General features: G+C 36.6%; 4 protein-coding genes and 1 long non-coding RNA gene across 5 annotated transcripts; 1 reads left to right on the top strand and 4 right to left on the bottom strand.

Annotated features, from left to right (window-relative positions):
• Nucleotides 1-4,889: 4,889 nt before the first annotated feature.
• On the bottom strand, nt 4,890-6,381 carry LOC124636103. Its single transcript, XR_006985098.1, has 2 exons — nt 6,241-6,381; nt 4,890-6,022 (listed from the first exon to the last, which is right to left on the bottom strand). It is a non-coding gene; the product is annotated as an uncharacterized LOC124636103 (long non-coding RNA).
• A 237-nt stretch (nt 6,382-6,618) lies between these two features.
• LOC124636096 (protein ALP1-like) lies at nt 6,619-8,980 on the top strand. The gene is made up of 2 exons (XM_047172046.1): nt 6,619-7,100; nt 8,060-8,980. Exons 1-2 carry the CDS (start codon nt 6,784-6,786, stop codon nt 8,934-8,936), a joined length of 1,194 nt encoding a protein of 397 aa, XP_047028002.1. The 5' UTR covers nt 6,619-6,783; the 3' UTR covers nt 8,937-8,980.
• Nucleotides 7,192-9,477, bottom strand: LOC124636098. Its single transcript, XM_047172048.1, has 2 exons — nt 8,982-9,477; nt 7,192-8,004 (listed from the first exon to the last, which is right to left on the bottom strand). Exons 1-2 carry the CDS (start codon nt 9,175-9,177, stop codon nt 7,301-7,303), a joined length of 900 nt encoding a protein of 299 aa, XP_047028004.1. The 5' UTR covers nt 9,178-9,477; the 3' UTR covers nt 7,192-7,300.
• Nucleotides 9,478-9,841: 364 nt separating this feature from the next.
• LOC124636044 lies at nt 9,842-12,068 on the bottom strand. The gene is made up of 4 exons (XM_047171998.1): nt 11,938-12,068; nt 11,443-11,526; nt 10,849-10,968; nt 9,842-10,233 (listed from the first exon to the last, which is right to left on the bottom strand). Exons 2-4 carry the CDS (start codon nt 11,498-11,500, stop codon nt 9,842-9,844), a joined length of 570 nt encoding a protein of 189 aa, XP_047027954.1. The 5' UTR covers nt 11,501-11,526; nt 11,938-12,068.
• A 55-nt stretch (nt 12,069-12,123) lies between these two features.
• On the bottom strand, nt 12,124-13,910 carry LOC124636097. Its single transcript, XM_047172047.1, has one exon. It carries the CDS (start codon nt 13,632-13,634, stop codon nt 12,582-12,584), a length of 1,053 nt encoding a protein of 350 aa, XP_047028003.1. The 5' UTR covers nt 13,635-13,910; the 3' UTR covers nt 12,124-12,581.
• Between the last annotated feature and the right edge of the window lie 3,733 nt (nt 13,911-17,643).

Here is a 17,643-nt window from a genome sequence, read left to right as displayed (position 1 = left end):
GTAGAACAGTGGGCTGTTGTGCCCACATAATGACTATTATCTGGTACTTAAGCTGGGCGAGATACCAAAATTCAATTGAACCCCCTGCTCAGTTCTTAGATAATATATTATTGAGGAATATTGATGATTAAAAACCTTTAATTGAATATAAATATTGTTTTTATTGCACATCCTCGAAAACCTCTTTCATTGTTATTGGTAAACCTTACTTTAACTGTTAAATTATTTTGTGTGGTAATGACATTTTTAGTATGGTCTGTGCCTTCTTGGTAATAGACCGCGGGTTCGATTCCCGCCTTATGGCATGTAGATAGCTAGGTAACTGTCTAATATAAAAGTAGTAACAATCATTTAAATAAATAATTCTCTATCGTAATAATATCGATAGGTATTTTATGAATTGTGGTGAATGGAACTCTTCCATTTTGGATACTTATGCGTTTTATCACAAATCCAAAGTGGATTCACTATATATTTAGAAACGTAACGTTGAAAGCAAAAGCGTTTAGGTAGTTGTTTTTCATAAAAAATCTAAGCATTTATGAAAACTAGCCACACGCCCCGTCTTCGCACGGTGGCAATGTAAAACCTTGATGTAAACCTTCCTCTTGACCTACTCTATCTATTAAAAAAAATCGCACCCAAATCCATTGCGCAGTTTTAAAGATCTAAGCATTCATAGGGACAGACAGAAAATGCAACTTTATAAAATGATAATTGTCAAAGAATTATCTTAAACTTGATTAGGTAATATCTTTTTTCCTAGTATCTAGTAGAGTAGTCTTTTCCTAGATCTAGAAAAGAACATATAGAGCTGTACATAGTATTGTTGATATTTTGTATAGTGTAGTTTGATAATACTAGATACTCTGATATTTCACGCAAGCTTGGTTATTTTTTATTTATAACCTCAAAATATTAACTTTTTTCGTAATTATTTTAGTTTTCTGAAGTGTCCGTTCGTGAAAACTTATTTCATAGGATTCCATATAATTTTAAGAGTTAATAGAAGTCACTTTCCATTCGAACGGTTCTTAGGCAGAACATGTATGGAGCCGGAACAATGTCCTTTTGTTAGTTATAGCAATAAAAAACACAATAAAATATTGAAAAAAATATTTATTGAAAAAAGGTATTCTTTTTCGCAAAAAAACATTGTGTTGTTTAAAAACTACAATTCGCGTTCAATAGGGCAACACGAAGTATGGCAACCAACAGAAAGAAATTATTTATTTTTTATTCATTGTGGTATTTAAAAAAACAGCTTTTTGATTTTGTGTCACATAAAGAAACCCCACATTTCATACATTTTCTATAAGTGAATCCAGAACAACCGGGGTATTTGCACCTTTCTTGCTTTTCAGTCCAAACAGCCCAATGTGATATTATATAGATATAGATATAATGTGATATTTGATCCATTCGGAAATCTTTAGATGGCGCCGCTTGAACCTGGCCTTTACGTCTTTTCTGCTCAATTTCAGTCTGTAAAGTAGAACTTGCTGGTCGACCACGTTTTCCACCGTTATTTATAGGAATACCAACCCGACAAAGTGAATCTGCTAATTCTAGCCTAAACTCACATAGATTTAGGAGTTTGGATGAAGTCACTATATATTATATGGTTGACTCTTCGAGGTACCATACGGGATAGTCTTATAACAGTGTTTGCAGCCTCTCCCAAGTCTGGTTCATTTGATGAAGCCACATCAGTTTTGCCACGACCAGTATAAATTTCAAATCTATGGGCATAACCATATATACTACATATAAGAAAGAGCTTGATACCCCACTTGTGTGACTTATTTGGCATGTACTGCTTCATGTAATGACTCATCTTTGTCGAGCACATTTGCTCATCAATAGACAGTCTCTGCTCCATGGGTATCAAGCCAAATCGTTCGTTGAGATTATCTACAAGAGGTCTAACAAGGTAAAGCTTATCATAATCAGAATGTGTATTGGGTAAATTTTTATCTTTGTTATTGAAATGAATTATGGAACACATTTTCTCAAATTTCTTTGAAGGCATTGTATTTTTTATGAGATCATAGCCAAATTTGTTATTCCAGTACAGTTTTCTATTTGGATAATGGATTACAGAGTTATATATCAGAATACCTATTTTGTAAAGGTCATTTTCATCTATGTGTTCAGGATTTGATACTTGCTTCTGAGTAGAATATAAATTACTTTCCTCAACAATCTTTGTCACGAGTGAATGTCGAAATACGAAACGAAAAAAATCTAAAGGGGACTGACATTCTAGTACGTCAGAGGGCATTTGAGTATTTCCCTTGGATACAAGATCCTCATCACTGGTAATAAGATTCCTTTTTCGCCATATAAGAGGTCTTGATTGATTACGTCCACTACTAGAAGTGTTACCCTGAGTTTCGTCACTAATGAGGGGGGGATCGGAAATTTCGTCGTCACCAAAGTAAAGCGGGGTCTTCATCATTTCGATCTTCAGACGTAACAGGAAAAACAAGGCTTTCTCCAACAATTTCATTGTTTTCTTCCTCAAGGATGGTGTCTTCAAGGTCTTGTTGAATTTCCCGCGCAGACCGGTAATAGTTTACTTCATCTTCAGCTTCAGAGTCTGAAGAATCTCTTTTTGCGATAAGCCAGCCATACTGTAAAAAATAAAAATTCGTTTTACTCTTCCAGTCATACTTTACATCATGCGCAGAAGGCGCAATGTTGTTTTTACACTACACAAAAATAAATAACTTTTTAATACAATTTAATTTTTCGATTATATTATTTCTAAAATAAAACCGCAAAACAAACATTTAGACTACAATAATCAAAAATAATATTGAACTTACCTCGAAAACTAAAACTTTTATTCACAATATAATTTGCACAAAAACCTTCACACTTTTTCTTTACCCGCCAAAATTTTGACAGCCGAAAAAAGTAATAAAAAAATATAAAATTATCAAAGTTGCCAGTCGTAATAAATATTTAGAGGTTCAAGGTACTAGTATTTATGGTTAAATCGATAATAGGTAATTTAATAGGTATGTAATATCGATTAAAATATTGCGTAGTTTAGAAACTACATTGCGACTTTAAGGGTTAATAGAAATGGGACAAAGTGATTTTTACATCATTAAAGACCTTATCACTGGGAAAAACTGGAAAAACTACAGACACTCAAGGCTCTAAAATCGCATGGACTAAAATTGTAGAAGTAAAGGTCTGAAATTCCAATCCCAATATAGTACAATTTAAATATAATTATAATGGATAATCACGACAATCATATAAGCATAGAATCATTAAACTTCGCTAAAGGGAATGGTATAAATCTTTTGACAATACCTCACGTCTCATAAAACACAGCCTTTAGATAGAACAGTTTTGGGACCACTGAAAGCCTATTATGATACTGCTTGTAGCGATTGGATGGACCAAAATCCTGCCAAAACTATAACGATTTATGATATATCGGAATTATTTGGGAAAGCATTTCCAAAAGCTTTTATACCTCAGAATATTCTGAGTGGATTTCGAGTAACTGGGATGTATCCCTCGTATGTTACGGACTGGACTTTAGTTACTTTTTATTTTTTTTTATTAAAAAGGACTTGAGTTAATTTTTTATTAAAAAAAAAAACCAACTCAAAGAAATAATAGAAAACGTTGCTTGTTTGTAATGAATGGGCTCAAAAACTAGAGGAACGGTTTAAAAAAATCTTTCACCATTCGAAAGCTACATTAGCCACGAGTAACAAAGGCTATATAACATCACATTATGTCCAACGAGAACGGGGTAGTATCCTAAAGCGCGAATTATATACCTTCAAATAAGCTTAGTTTATTTCTTTTTTGTCTTTTGTACACTTCTTTGAAATTAGGAATATTTTTGTGTGCGTAATGTAAGCGAACATTCATGAATTTATCTTTAATTGCCCTGTAACGTTTAGATGTAGTGGTAGGTAGACTAGTAGGTGTAGAAAAAAACAAATTTATTAATTTGGTATAAGTTATATATTACAAAAGATCGGCAGAGCCGGGAGTGAGTTCATAATATCGAGCACGCGTTAAGTTCTGGCCCGCTATAGAAAACCACTATCCTGTATAGTCAGGCAGCTCGGCAGCGGTCAGGCGGGGTAGGTGTGCAGCACGCTAGTAGATGCCGGTCGCGCAGGTAGATGCAGGACGACGTAGATAGGCGCGGCACGTAGGTAGGCACAGGCACGTAGGTAGACGCACTTTAGGTAGGTGCACTGGAGGTAGTCCGGTACTTGAACCCTGGAATGTCCGTTATGTTCCGTCTTAGTTACGGTCCGGTTATATTCCAGCCACGACTACGACATCCCGATTTCCACTTACTCACTACCTAACTAAATGGAAAGCAGTAATCAAGCACTAAATAGCATCGAAATGAGGCAGCCTAGGCAGTGTGACAAATTATAATTCAGCTAACAAAATGTAATCTAAATGCAAGTGATGAGGATGAAAGTATTTGCATGATTTAAAAAGCAAAGCACTAATTTAAATGAAGTTAATGAAGAATTAATAAATAGGTAGACAATATAAGAAATTATTTAAAAAGAAGAATGTGGGAAAAATAATTGTAGGGTGTGGCCCATAGATTATACACTAATACTGGTATAGATACGCCACTCTGGGAGCCAAAGTTCAGAAAACTATATTTCCCCACTCGCTAGATGGCGCGCAAACTGGGTAACAGCGCTATAGGTGGCGCTAGTAGTACCAGAGTTATTAATTTGTCATTTTTAATAAAAAATCATTAAATGATCAAAAATACAACAATAATTATGAACTGAACTAAACTTAAAGTAAATAGTTGTATTTTCAATCATTTAATGATTTATTTAACGATCCAGGGCTGAAAAAATTAAATAAAAACAAACTAAGTTATTATTTTCTTTTATTTTTTTCTCTTATTATAATAATCAAATGCTTGCTTTTTGATTTGGTCATTCCTATCAAAACATCTAATTTTTCCATTTAATAATCTATTTACCCCCAAACACCAACTATGTACAATCAATTTAATTGAAAGATTAATAATGAAATCAATCAAATCACCTTTATGTTTCCTACAAGTTATTATATTAAAATCACGTGCACAATCAATGTAAAACTTGATTTCATCCTTTAAAAATTTTGATGTTGGGTTATTTCGAAGACATGCAACAATCACATAATACATATTATTCATTAAATCTATAAATTTGTCACTTGGGTGAAATAATGATCTTTTTGTATAATCAATTTCATAATTAAACGATTCCAAATCAGCACTAGATCTACACAATTATTCACACAATTAGTACAACTTTTGAAAACTTTTGTCTTTGATTTCTTAATTACATACCCTGTTACATATTTTTTCGATTCAGCATGCAATAGAGAATCATTCTTTTTTATTTCTGTCATCACATTAAGCAAGGAATCAATGTTACATGCAGAATCAACAGTATTTGAATCAGCCCGATTGCTTCCGATTAGACATGATAATGATTGCATAACTGAATTATAATCTTCCTGCAATTGGCACCTGCAGAATGTGGTGAATTATAATTATTAACAATCAATGTTTTATATGCATTAATAAATCGATAGCAATTTGGATTTATATTTCTGACACCATTGCTTCTAATACTACTAAAAAAGTTTTCTAATGGATCTTGATTAAAATTTCTTGTGATTAAATTTGTTATTTTATAATTGGATGATAAATACTCCCACATTTCCTTAAAAGTTTTTATATTAAGTATCCAATTCTTTAGTGAAGGAATCATCTCATATTTAATTTGATCAATACCATTTTTTTTTACTGATTGATTTAAATCTAATTGATTCTAATGTAGGAAGTAAATCATCCCATAGTTGGAAGTGAGGGGAATTCTTTTTCACACAACTCTTGTACAATTTTGAATCATCTTGATAGGAATTAAAAATTTAAAAGAATCAAATAATTTATCGAATATTAAAAGAAAATCAGCGGTTCCCTCGCATTCTGCCGGCAAAATTCCATGTTCTGAAAAAAAAAAAACTATTATTATAAAGAGGAAAGATTGTATTTTTGCATGTGTGTATGTATGATTGTAATTTTGCCGTTCCGTTATTGGCTACTAGGACTTCACACTACTCAAAAATGAAAAATATACTACTGCTCAAAGTACGAGGTTGCAAAAGGTCGAATTCAGAATAGCAGAGATTTTAAAGTTAATTCAAATGTTAACAAAATGCACTTACTTCCTGAAAACCGAAGCGCTGATGAAACTCTTTGGCTAAATACTTGCGCAGCTAATTTAACCTTCATTTTTTTAATTTTTCTTTATTTATGTGACTTTCAGTCAACTTATTAACTAGACGAATTTCATCATCACCAACATCAATGGCCAGTAACATTTTCAGGTGTTCCCATTTTGCCCATCTCTCTTGTCCATTAAGCATAAATTTTGCGTCTTTATTCAATAAATTATTTCTGGCACCCTTTAATAAGTGGGGCGTATCGAATAATGGAAAGATTTTTGTTTTATCAACCTCAAAAAACGTTGTTTGCGTTGATTTCCCTTCAACAGCATATTTTTTTTTGTGTTTCTTCCCTTAAGAGCCCTCGCACATTACGGCCACCAGTCGCCGCCACTAAACGCGACCACCAGTAGTTCGGCTAGACCACTACACGCCGCCACCAGTGGCAGCCACTAGTGGCCGCATCAAGCCACCAGTGGCTGCCACTTGCGTCAGACACTAGCTGCAAGTATCTCGACAGAGGTAGACGTGTGTTGCCCAAGAATGGACGCACTCTTGATTTCGCTATTGTTGCTTATTATTCTAAAACGTAGAAAACGGCGCCGAATTCAGAACCATCGACGACCAATTCATCGGCGTCACTGGGTACATCCAATTCTGACATCACGCAATAAAAATGGACAGCACAAATTGCTGTTCGAAGAGTTAAAATGTTATCCAGATAAGTTCTTCAAGTATTTTAGAATGAGCGTGAACTCATTCAATGAATTACTTAGCGTTTTGCACGATGACCTCAAACATCAAGATACACGCATGAGAAAAAGCATCTCTCCAACAGAAAGGCTGGCTATAACTTTAAGGTAAGTATCATTCATTCGTATCATTTTGCTTCTATTAGTTTGCGACTCACGTGGATTCTAGAACGTAAAACAAACAATTAAAAAAGCCAAATTGAAATAGAAATTATTTATTAATGAGAATTGAAAAATCGCAAACTAAATCAAGTTACATATCGCAGATATACAGTTTTTATAACAAATACACATTTACTTTTACATAGTCAGTTGTCAAAAAGATGTTCATTTATATCATCTGACAAAACAGAATTCATAGTATTATCAGATGCAGATGGCGAGCTAACGGAAAAGTCATGCTCAAAATTTGATTGATATCCCATAGAAGGTGGACGCGAAGCCGATTGATATCCCAAAGCAGATGGACGCGGAGTCGGTTGATAACCCGAAGTAGATGGTTGCATAGTATGGTATGAGCGTGGTTCCTGAAATGATGATGTGAAATATCCATGTTGTTGATTCTGTGATGTTCGCATATACTGTTTATATTTTTTTAGTACCATCAATACATCGGTTTGAGCATCCAATTTAAATTCATTGGGTATTTGTTTAAAGTGCGGGACCAAGGACAAAGCAAAGTTATGGTCAGCGTCTTCTTCATGCTTGTTAGAATGACGAGATTGTAATTGTTCTGAAATACTAACAAGTATATCAGTTTCTGCTTGAATGTCTTCATTATTTGTCTTGTTCTTTTTTGGCCTTTTTCTCTCAGTCGCATCGTGTACCTCGTTCGGTAATGGGCTGGGATCACGTCGTGTGTCAGCCAAGTTTTTTAAAAAAGATAGTTGTTGATAATATATATACGGCTTGCGACTCGATGATGCAGATCCACTTTTAACGCTCATTTGTTTAGAGTGTTCTCTTTTGAAACAGTCACGAAGGCTTTTCCATTTTCGCTGCAACTGGGATGCTGAAACATAAAAATAACATAATCAAAGGTTTCTAATCTGTTCTTTTTGTTGCAGGTACCTTGCTACTGGTTGTTCATTTGGTGATTTTGAATTAGTATATCGATGTGGTGCGTCAACTGCGAGATTGATTGTAAAAGAAACATGTAAATTGATCTATGCATCACTTCAAGATATCTGCGTACCACAACCAACTGAAGAGATGTGGAGTAAAATAGCTAAGGGGTTTGAAGAATATGCTAACTTTCCAAATTGCTGTGGTGCAATTGATGGAAAACATATAAGGATTATTAAGCCTCAAGATAGCGGATCCTTATATTATAATTATAAACACTATTTTTCCATCGTACTTCTAGCTATCTGTGACGTGAATTATAAGTTCACATTTATTGATGTCGGCTCTTATGGGAAAGCTTCAGATTCGACTATCTACAAAGAATCGAAATTATTCAAAAAATTGGAAGACCAATCCCTGAATTTACCTGCACCAAAAGCAATTTCTAGTAGTTCTGGTCCTGTAAACTACTGTTTTGTTGGTGATGAAGCTTTTGGTCTTGCAGAACACATGTTGAGACCTTATTCAGGAAAACACTTGAATATTGAAAAAAGAATTTTCAACTATAGGCTTTCTCGAGCCAGGCGTCATATCGAGTGTGCCTTTGGGATATTAGTGAATAAGTGGAGAATACTACATCGACCATTGAATGTGTCAATAGATTTCGCCGAAGACATCGTGAAGGCCTGTTGTATACTACACAACTTTGTTCGTCAGAGAGATGGATTTAATTTCCATCATACATTGACTGTACCAGGACTTCACGATATCGATAACGCCCACGTGCAATCTCGTCGTTCATTAAACACCAGAGATATATTGAAAGATTATTTTATTAGCAACGAGGGAGCTGTACCTTGGCAAAATAATAAAATATAATAAATATATAATAATAATGTAAAATAAAATTGTCCAAAAACTTACCTGCTTTGTTTTTTTCCGCTACATTTTTTTCACTAAAATTTGGAATAAATTTTAGGCACAATTCCTCCCAAGCTTCAGTTTTCTTACCCCTGTCGCTATACAAATCTGACTTTAAATCCCAAATAGCGGGTCGCTCTTCGACATCGGAAATAAAAGCGTCTACATCAAAATGAGGAATCGGATCCGTGGACATCATGCACGTGCATTCAGTACGCAGCTTACAACAAGACTAGACCCGGGAGACGGGATTGGGGAGCGGCGCGCAGGGGTGGGAAGAAGCCGGCAACTGTGGCCGTGTATGCGCACGAGTCGAACGACAAAACGCAGCCACAAGTAGCGAGCGCGCTCGACTCTCGCAGCTTGTGGCTCGGACGCGGCCACTCAAGCGCTCAGTGTGCGCCGATTCTATATAAAATGTATGAAGAAACGCGTCCGCAGGTTGTGGCGGCCACTAGTGGCTGAAGCGTGGCCGCCACTAAGTGGCCAGTGTGCGGGGGCTCTAATTCCCTTATCACTGCAACATTTGTAGGACATTGGTCACATATTGTTGAAACCACCTTTAAACCTGTACTATTTATACTTTTGATGGTTTCTATTAATAAATCTTTTAATTCCTGCTTTTTTATTCCACTTTTTGTGAATGTAAATAGTATGGGTTGTTTTGTTTTACTTTTAATGCCCTTTATCATAAAAACCAGGGCACGATCCGCAATGTCCTTTGTTTTTTTACAAAGTCATTTCATTTAAAAAGTCATTATAAACCATCCCAGGCGCTAATGACACTTCATCAGATAATAAATTAACTAATCTTGTTTCTGCTGGCATGTGCTGCAATTGCTTTTTTTAAATTTTCTAATATTTCAGCATTGATGCCAGGTTTCATTTGGAATAAACTCATTATGAATATATTGAATTTTTTGCAAACAACGTTTTGAAGGTAATATAAACATTTTTTTCAAAAGGTTATACGCTTTAGGACTTTGCTTGTAGATGGACAAGGCCATTATTTTTTCATTTCTGGTGTATCGTCTTCCTCTCGGTTTCTTAGTGCCTTTTAACTGCAACTTGATAAAAATTTGTGCTGCATCAGGTAATTTCTCTATGGTTGCAAGAAATGATTTTGACAAAGTCAATTTTTTCGCAAGGCGAATTTTTTTTGATTGCATTTTGCACTTTTGGCGCATTTCATGTAGTTTTCGCGTGAGCTTTTTGATTGCATTCGATTCTCGCTTCTTAAAGCATTTTTCAGTGGCTGAAATAACCAATAATTCTAATATTAGTTTTATATAAGACGTTGGTAATAAAATCATTAAAGTATGCTTTATAATAAAAACTATAGAGGGGCAGCGTGTCATGTAGGGTTCTACAGAAGTGGGGAAGTTTTACACACCATACTGAGATAGATTTTGAGATTATTCATTATTGGAAATTAAAAGCCATCATCCTCCGAGCCTTTCCACAATCATGTTGGGGTCGGCTTCCAGTCTAACCGGATTCAGCTGAGTACCAGTGCTTTACAAGAAGCGACTGCCTATCTGACCTTCTCAACCCAATTACCCGGGCAACCCAATACCCCTTGGATATACTGGTGTTAGATTTACTGGCTTCTGACTACCCGTAACGGCTGCCAAGGATGTTCAATGACAGTCGGGACCTACAGTTTAACGTGCCATCCGAAACACGGTCCATGGTGTCTAAGATATACTTAGAAAGTACATACCAACTTAGAAAAGTTGCATTGGTACTTGCCTGACCTGGAATCGAACTCGCGCCCTCATACTTGAGAGGTTGGTCCTTTACCCACTAGGCCACCACAACTTTTTTATTGGAAATTAAAAACCAATTTTCAAAAACAATCACTACTGACCTCTTGATGAAATTGATGCTGATGCTGGTTCATCTCCAACAAGATATTGCTCAGCCAATGGCATAGTCATTTGTGGACTTTGTGTCAATGGCACATTTATTTGTGGATTTTGTGTCAAGTCTGTAAATAAAATATTTGCATATTAGAATAGACAACAATATTGAAACACTAGCTGCCGCCAGCTGTTTAAACGGTGTCCCATCGGAACTACTATGCACACCCAGATAAAAAGGTAGCCTGTAGCCTTCCCCGCTAAATGAGCTATCTAACACTGGGAGATTTTTTAAAACTCAGACCAGTAGTTATTGAGATAAGCGTGTTCAAGCAAACAAACAAACACTTCAGCTTGATTCTTCGTGTCGATGACATGTCATATATTGAGACTACACTATGTCAGCCCAATATGCCGCCTCAGCGAGAGCACGATTCAGCTTGATGATGTTAATGTATAAATTATCAACACTTTTCACAATAAAGTTAAATATTTATGGTAGTTTCTGATCACGGAGTCCCAAAACTGGTCATAGAACTCTTTAATTAACCAAACAAAAATGTTCATATGGTTATCGAGTTTGTTGAATGTTTTATACTGACCTCTAAATGGAGTTGATGCTGATGCCTCTCCAAAAACAAATTGCTCAGCCAATGGCATAGTTACTTGTACAGTTTGTGACAAGTCTGTAAATAAAATATTTATAGATAAGAAAAACAATTATCATAAATAAAAAAATTTACTCACTTTGCTACATAAATAATATAGATATATCACTTGAGATTAAAGAAAAATTGTGAATTTAAAATCATATATTTTTTAAAATCTTAATATCATGTCATGAAATGTTAAGTCTTAAATGTTTATGAAAATATATATGTACATAAATTATTTTGATGAGCTATTTTGGTATTTCAAGCTTGTTTGATAAATAATGGAGCCGGAAAGTGGCCATAGTAACAGTAGTAAATTTAGTACTGAACAGCTAAGTATATAAACATACAAATTTTTTACATGTATACATAAAATTTTACTATAGTTGTTTTGTCTTTTGTTCTAAACAAAAAAGTAAACCAGAAATTAGTAAAAATACATACCCAAATTCAATGTAGGTATTGCATTTCTGGTCAAAAGTTTACTCGGTGATTTATAATATTCTTCAAAATGTCTGTGGCATATACGAACAGAATTATATATGTAATTATTTCCTCTCTCTTGGGTTGCGATGCTGAGTACAGACTTCCACTGATTAAACCTCTCCGTGTGAGGATATTCGGTTGGAGTGTACGTAACGGGACACTGAGGAAAAAAGACAGAAATTTTTTGCAAATTTTTTTTTTTTTTTTTATTTTGTTTATTTTCTCGATTCTATCGTATAGAACACCAAAAAATAAGGCGAAAAGCATCTGGGTGATTTTTGTCTCCGACCAACCGTTTGTCGTAAAAACGATGTCGAAGGGATTCCATTATAAAGGCACCAGGGACTTGGATAATAAAAAACATTTTTTTTTATTTCTCTCAAATCGTTGTTTTCTCGATTCTATCGTATAGAACACCTAAAAATAAGGCGAAAAGCATCTGGGTGATTTTTGTCTCCGACCAACCGTTTGTCGTAAAAACGATGGCGAAAAGCATCTGGGTGATTTTTGTCTCCGACCAACCGTTTGTCGTAAAAACGATGTCGAAGGTGCGAATGGATGGAATGGATGAATGTTACAAAATGCAATATGTACAGGAGATTTTAGGGGCTTTGCAAGAGCGAGCGAAGGAGCTCAGGGCTTGGGGACTTGCTAGCGACAGGATCGACGCGGTGAATATCCCGTATAAATCGACGAAACCGGGCGGCATCCGAATTAAGATTTCGCAAAATATTTTTGCGGTACATGAACTCGCCCATGTACCATTTTAAACGCCGTTGGCTCCTGCAGGTGCGGCAATGGCGTTTCAGTTCTAGCCACTGGCGCTCTATTGTATTCGTGTGAATTTTTACGTTCACATTAGGAGCGCCAGTAGCGACTGGTTCCCCTAAACTAGGATGAACTGGAATGTCAACAGTGCCGGCAACAAAATTTGTGCTGTGGTTAACCACATAATGGCCACCCATATTGAGCCGTAAGTCGATTCCTCGATAAGCCCTGTGCATATCCGACATAATGAATGTCCCTGGTCGTACATTTGCTACCACTATGGGATCAAGTGTTTGGCGAGTTTTGTCGGGAATTAGCTCGACGTGAATTTTTTTTGTTAGGCGGCTGATGCATCCAAACGCCCATGTTTGACGTTGTAAAAGTCGACCTCTGTGGTACTTATTTGAATATAAATGGGTCTCATCGACTTCTACAACGTCATTAGAACCGCCTAACATTTGACGGTCATGAGCCTCCGCCACCTCACACACTTCTCGCAAGTAGTGGTATACTTGTACAGCAGTTTTGCGAGATACACCCACATCCCTAGCCGCCTGCGAAACCTTATCATTTCTAAAGAAATGTAAAATTAGTCTCAGTGTACTGAGCACTGAGACTTTAGACTTATCAAAAAAAGTGTTACTTGTTGGCGACACTGTTTTGTTGCAGCCCTGCCGGCGACATCTCCATCTAAAATTGATTTTGTAATCGGAGCGCTGTTCTACATTCATCATTTGCCTGCAGTTCGGACAGCGAGCAACCCTATTAGGTAGCAACAACCAAGAACGAGCAGCTTCAACTGCTCTTTCTTCGTTGCTGATAACAGCAGCGTAATTCCAAATATTATTACTTGTACGAGTTCTGCGGAGATGTGGCGAAAACTTCATAGTGTTTATGAACAGAAAACTGAGACCAGTGTGCACATTATACAGCAGAGATTTTTTTTTTTTTTCTTAACCTAAACAACTAAAGTCCAAAGGATCAAACCTTGAAGATAAAAAGATAAGAATACAAGGGAGCACTTAATACTATATATCTAAAATATCAAATCTAGATCTAATAAGGCTTGTTTACTTACTACTAAAGTCACTATTCTTTTTGAGTATGGGTACTATAGTTCGGCCATTCAGAGAATGCGTTCCTGACACGTCGCGATTGAACTGACGACGTAACTTTGCAATGGCGTTGCAGTTACGATAAAAATATTTTTGCTGGTTGTTTACCGTTTTAACAATTGAGGAGCATTAAAACAACATTATTATATCAATAATCAATGAATGTAGTTACGTCGTCAGTTCAATCGCGACGTGTCAGGAACGCATTCTCTGAATGGCCGAACTATAGGGCATGCAATTTCGGTAAAACAAAAATTACCGGTAAAAATTCGGTAATAAAAATATTTTTACCGGTAAACCGGTAAAACGGTAATTTTTGTAATTTTTTTAAAATGTGATATTATAACAATAAGATTGGGTAGTCTTAAAGCAAAAACTAAATAAATATGCAAAGTATAAGGTGGTAAACGTTTTTTGTGTCGTGGGCCGTAACAAAAAACATGTCAGTACCATCCGTACGCGATGTCGCCGACAAAATGCAAGAGAAACGGCTGCGATGGTACGGACATGTAAAAAGGAGTGACACCTGAGGACATCGGCAGTGTGAATGTGATACTCAATCTCAATATACCCGGTCAAAGGGGCAAAGGCAGGCCGAAACCGTGGTGGTTGAATGTCGTAACATGAAAATCTGCGAACTCGAAGAGGAAGATGTCTATTCAGGAGGATAGAGCGAAGTGGAAGAAGGAAGATACGGAAAGCCGACCCCGTCACAAGACGGGATAAACGCTAAGAATTACCGTAAAATATATATTTTTCATTGAAGGGAAAGCCCTTTTTTATGGTAAATCATCAAATGACAGACTCTTTCTATCTAAAACCCATGTTTTTAGTAGGCGTTTTATGAACCAGGGTAGCAGCAACTCTTTCGAACAATCCCGCGGCCCCGGCAGGCCTTGGCCCTGCTGGGCCCCACTGGGTTTGCTGACATCTCCCTGAGAAGCCCGTGGAACAACGTGCGCCGCTGACACGGGTCTGTTGTCTATGCAGACGGTGGAACGATGAGCCACCCGAACTCACCGCCCACAGACCGACGCCTACGGTGGCCGGGAGTCGTCTCTCGACCCTTGGCGCCCGTGGTGTCTTCCTGGTCCACTACAGCGGCTGGGATGAGAGGTGCTACTCGCAGTCGCTCCGCCGTCTCCTTCTCGAGCATGACTGCTTCGCAGAAGGGGCGACGGCTTCCCATTCCCTCTAGCTCCGGACCATGGCTTGAACCAGGGAAGGACGCGAAAGGTCAACTGCCTATTGCCTCGACGACAACACGGCGGTACCCTTCCCAGGCAGTGCACACCTGGACTGTATGCTCCACCGTGTCCTCAGAGCTGTCCGCATGGTGGTGAAGTAAAAGCCCTTGCTCAGTAAGGTCATAAAGTAGGTAAAATAAGCATTAGCTACATTTGTACCTAGTATGAGCTGACAGCTATGAGGAAAAACAGAATAACCGAATGAATACAATTTGTTTAGATTTTATAAATTAAGATGAGAAAAAAGATTTGTATCTAACCTAGAGATAGTTAAGGACACACAAGTTTACCTTTCTAAAAAACAGCAACTTTAGCACTCTTACAATACGTAATGTATGCAACATTACATTATATTCGGGCTACATAACAAAGATTTGACGTTAAATGAACAATTGCTATATTTTATCAGAAAAACGTAAAAACCGGTAAATTACCGGTTTCATATTATTTTTACCGGTAATTTAAAACTCGCAAAAATGGGCGATTTACCGGTAAAAACGAAACCGGTTAACCGGTATTGCATGCCCTAATGGGTACCCTCTCAAGATGATCGTATTGGAGAAAGTTCCATATTCCTTATTCGTTCCAGTAATTTTTCATTTCTAGTATGGTTTCTTTTAACTTTTAGATTTTTAATGAATGTAGTGAGATTCACAAATGATTAGTAGGTTATCCAAGCCAGTATAGGAATGCCAATTATGAAGATTATCTTTATTAGAAGTGACGTTTTCTCAGCTTCTCTTAATAAGAAAGTTGATCGGTCTGATTCTTCTTTTGCTTGAGTAATCATGGAATCTAGCTCCCTCTGTAGTTCTAGTAACTTGTGATTATCTTCATTTAAGTTCCGATTCTGGTTAAGTGTTGTTTTTACTATTTTACTGAGATCATATGTGGGGTCTGAAGCTTGTAGAAATAAGTCGCTCATCTCTCTTTTGAACCTATGACCTAACTTTAACCCTTGAGTACACAGTTTATTATATGACAAATCAGGGATACTATCGAGTATAGAATCAGATTCACACATAATATAACCTCTTACTTGACATGACTCTGGATCCATTAGCAAGGGGTTTGGAATTTTACCCTGATAGTCTAAAGGGGGGTAGGCAAGGTAGAGGGATTTTCTAGGTGAAGTATAACAGGTCTTATTCTTGATTATTTTAGGTTCCCATTCTACAAAGTTTAAGATTTGGAACTTTGAATCGACTCTTGGGACTGACACTGTTATGACTAATTGGTTATTCTCCTCATCAATAGCCTTGAGATTTAATTGCAGATGAGGACTTATAGATCCGATATCATTCAGTAGAGGCCCAGGAAGCTTTTTCTCTAACCATGAACGTTGTAGTTCGAGAGATATCAGATTAGAGGGAAGATTTCCTTGTAACAGGAGTAGTAAACCATTATTGATTTGTTGTATATACGATCCAAAAATTCAATTTCATCTGTGAAATAGGTATCATTTTTGTTATAGGTCAGTTGGGCAGCCTGAAGAAACTAATATGAACACTGCCGCAGCAACAAATCTGATACTTGAGGATTCAAACGAAAATAGGTACCTATATCTTTTTTTCCCGGGTGGTAAAAATCAATCCCACCTAAAGAAATATGTAATGCAATGCTTAATTACTCGGATGTGTAAGACAAACTTATAAGACTTACCATATTTATGTTCTCTTTTTTAGAGAAACTGAAGACACAGAAGACTCCCTCATCGTAGAAGAAGTGCTCAAAGATGAATTTCAACCTATTTCGGGACGGCGAATTATCGACATAAATTATGTTTTACAGGAGTTACAAGAAAAAGCTCGTCATAACGGTTTATTTAACTGCACATTAGGTAACTTCCGTTTAATTAGTGAAAAACGACGAGGACTTGTATCAGTATGTCGTTTTGAATGCAATATTTGCAAACAAATTTGCTTGATTAACTCGGAAGACCAAAACGACAAAGAACAAGTGAATATAAACATAGCCGCCACTACTGGGATTGTGGCTTCCGGTATCGGCTTTTCCCAATTTGAGGAACTTTGCTCAGCTATGAATATTCCAGTTTTCTGTTCAAAATACTGTTCGAAATTGGAGGAAGAAGTGTTTGAAAAATGGTATAAGACTGCAAGTGCTACCATGGAAGCTGCAGCTCAAATGGAGAAAGAGATCGCTATCGCAGAAGGTCGAATTAAGAACAGCTACCCTATGATTGATGTTTGCGTTGACGGTTCATGGTGTGCTAGATCTTACGGCACTAACTATAAAGCGTCATCAGGCACAGCAGTCATAATCGGCAGAAAAACAGGTCAAGTTCTTTATATTGGAATAAAAAATAAATATTGCTTGGTATGCGCTCGAGCTGAGCACAAAAATATCTCACCAAAGCAACACAAATGTTTTAAAAATTATGAAGGTTCTTCAAGCTCCATGGAGACGGAAATAATTGTAGAAGATTTCAAATCGTCGATCACAATGTATGGCATCATATACGAGCGAATGATAGACGATGGAGATGCATCTACTTATGCTGCAGTCCTCAAAGC

Source organism: Helicoverpa zea, chromosome 13, assembly GCF_022581195.2.
Source record: "Helicoverpa zea isolate HzStark_Cry1AcR chromosome 13, ilHelZeax1.1, whole genome shotgun sequence".
Taxonomy (NCBI): Eukaryota; Metazoa; Arthropoda; class Insecta; order Lepidoptera; family Noctuidae; genus Helicoverpa; species Helicoverpa zea.
The sequence above is the reverse complement of the archived record's forward strand: the minus strand, read 5'-3'. Positions and strand labels throughout refer to the sequence as shown.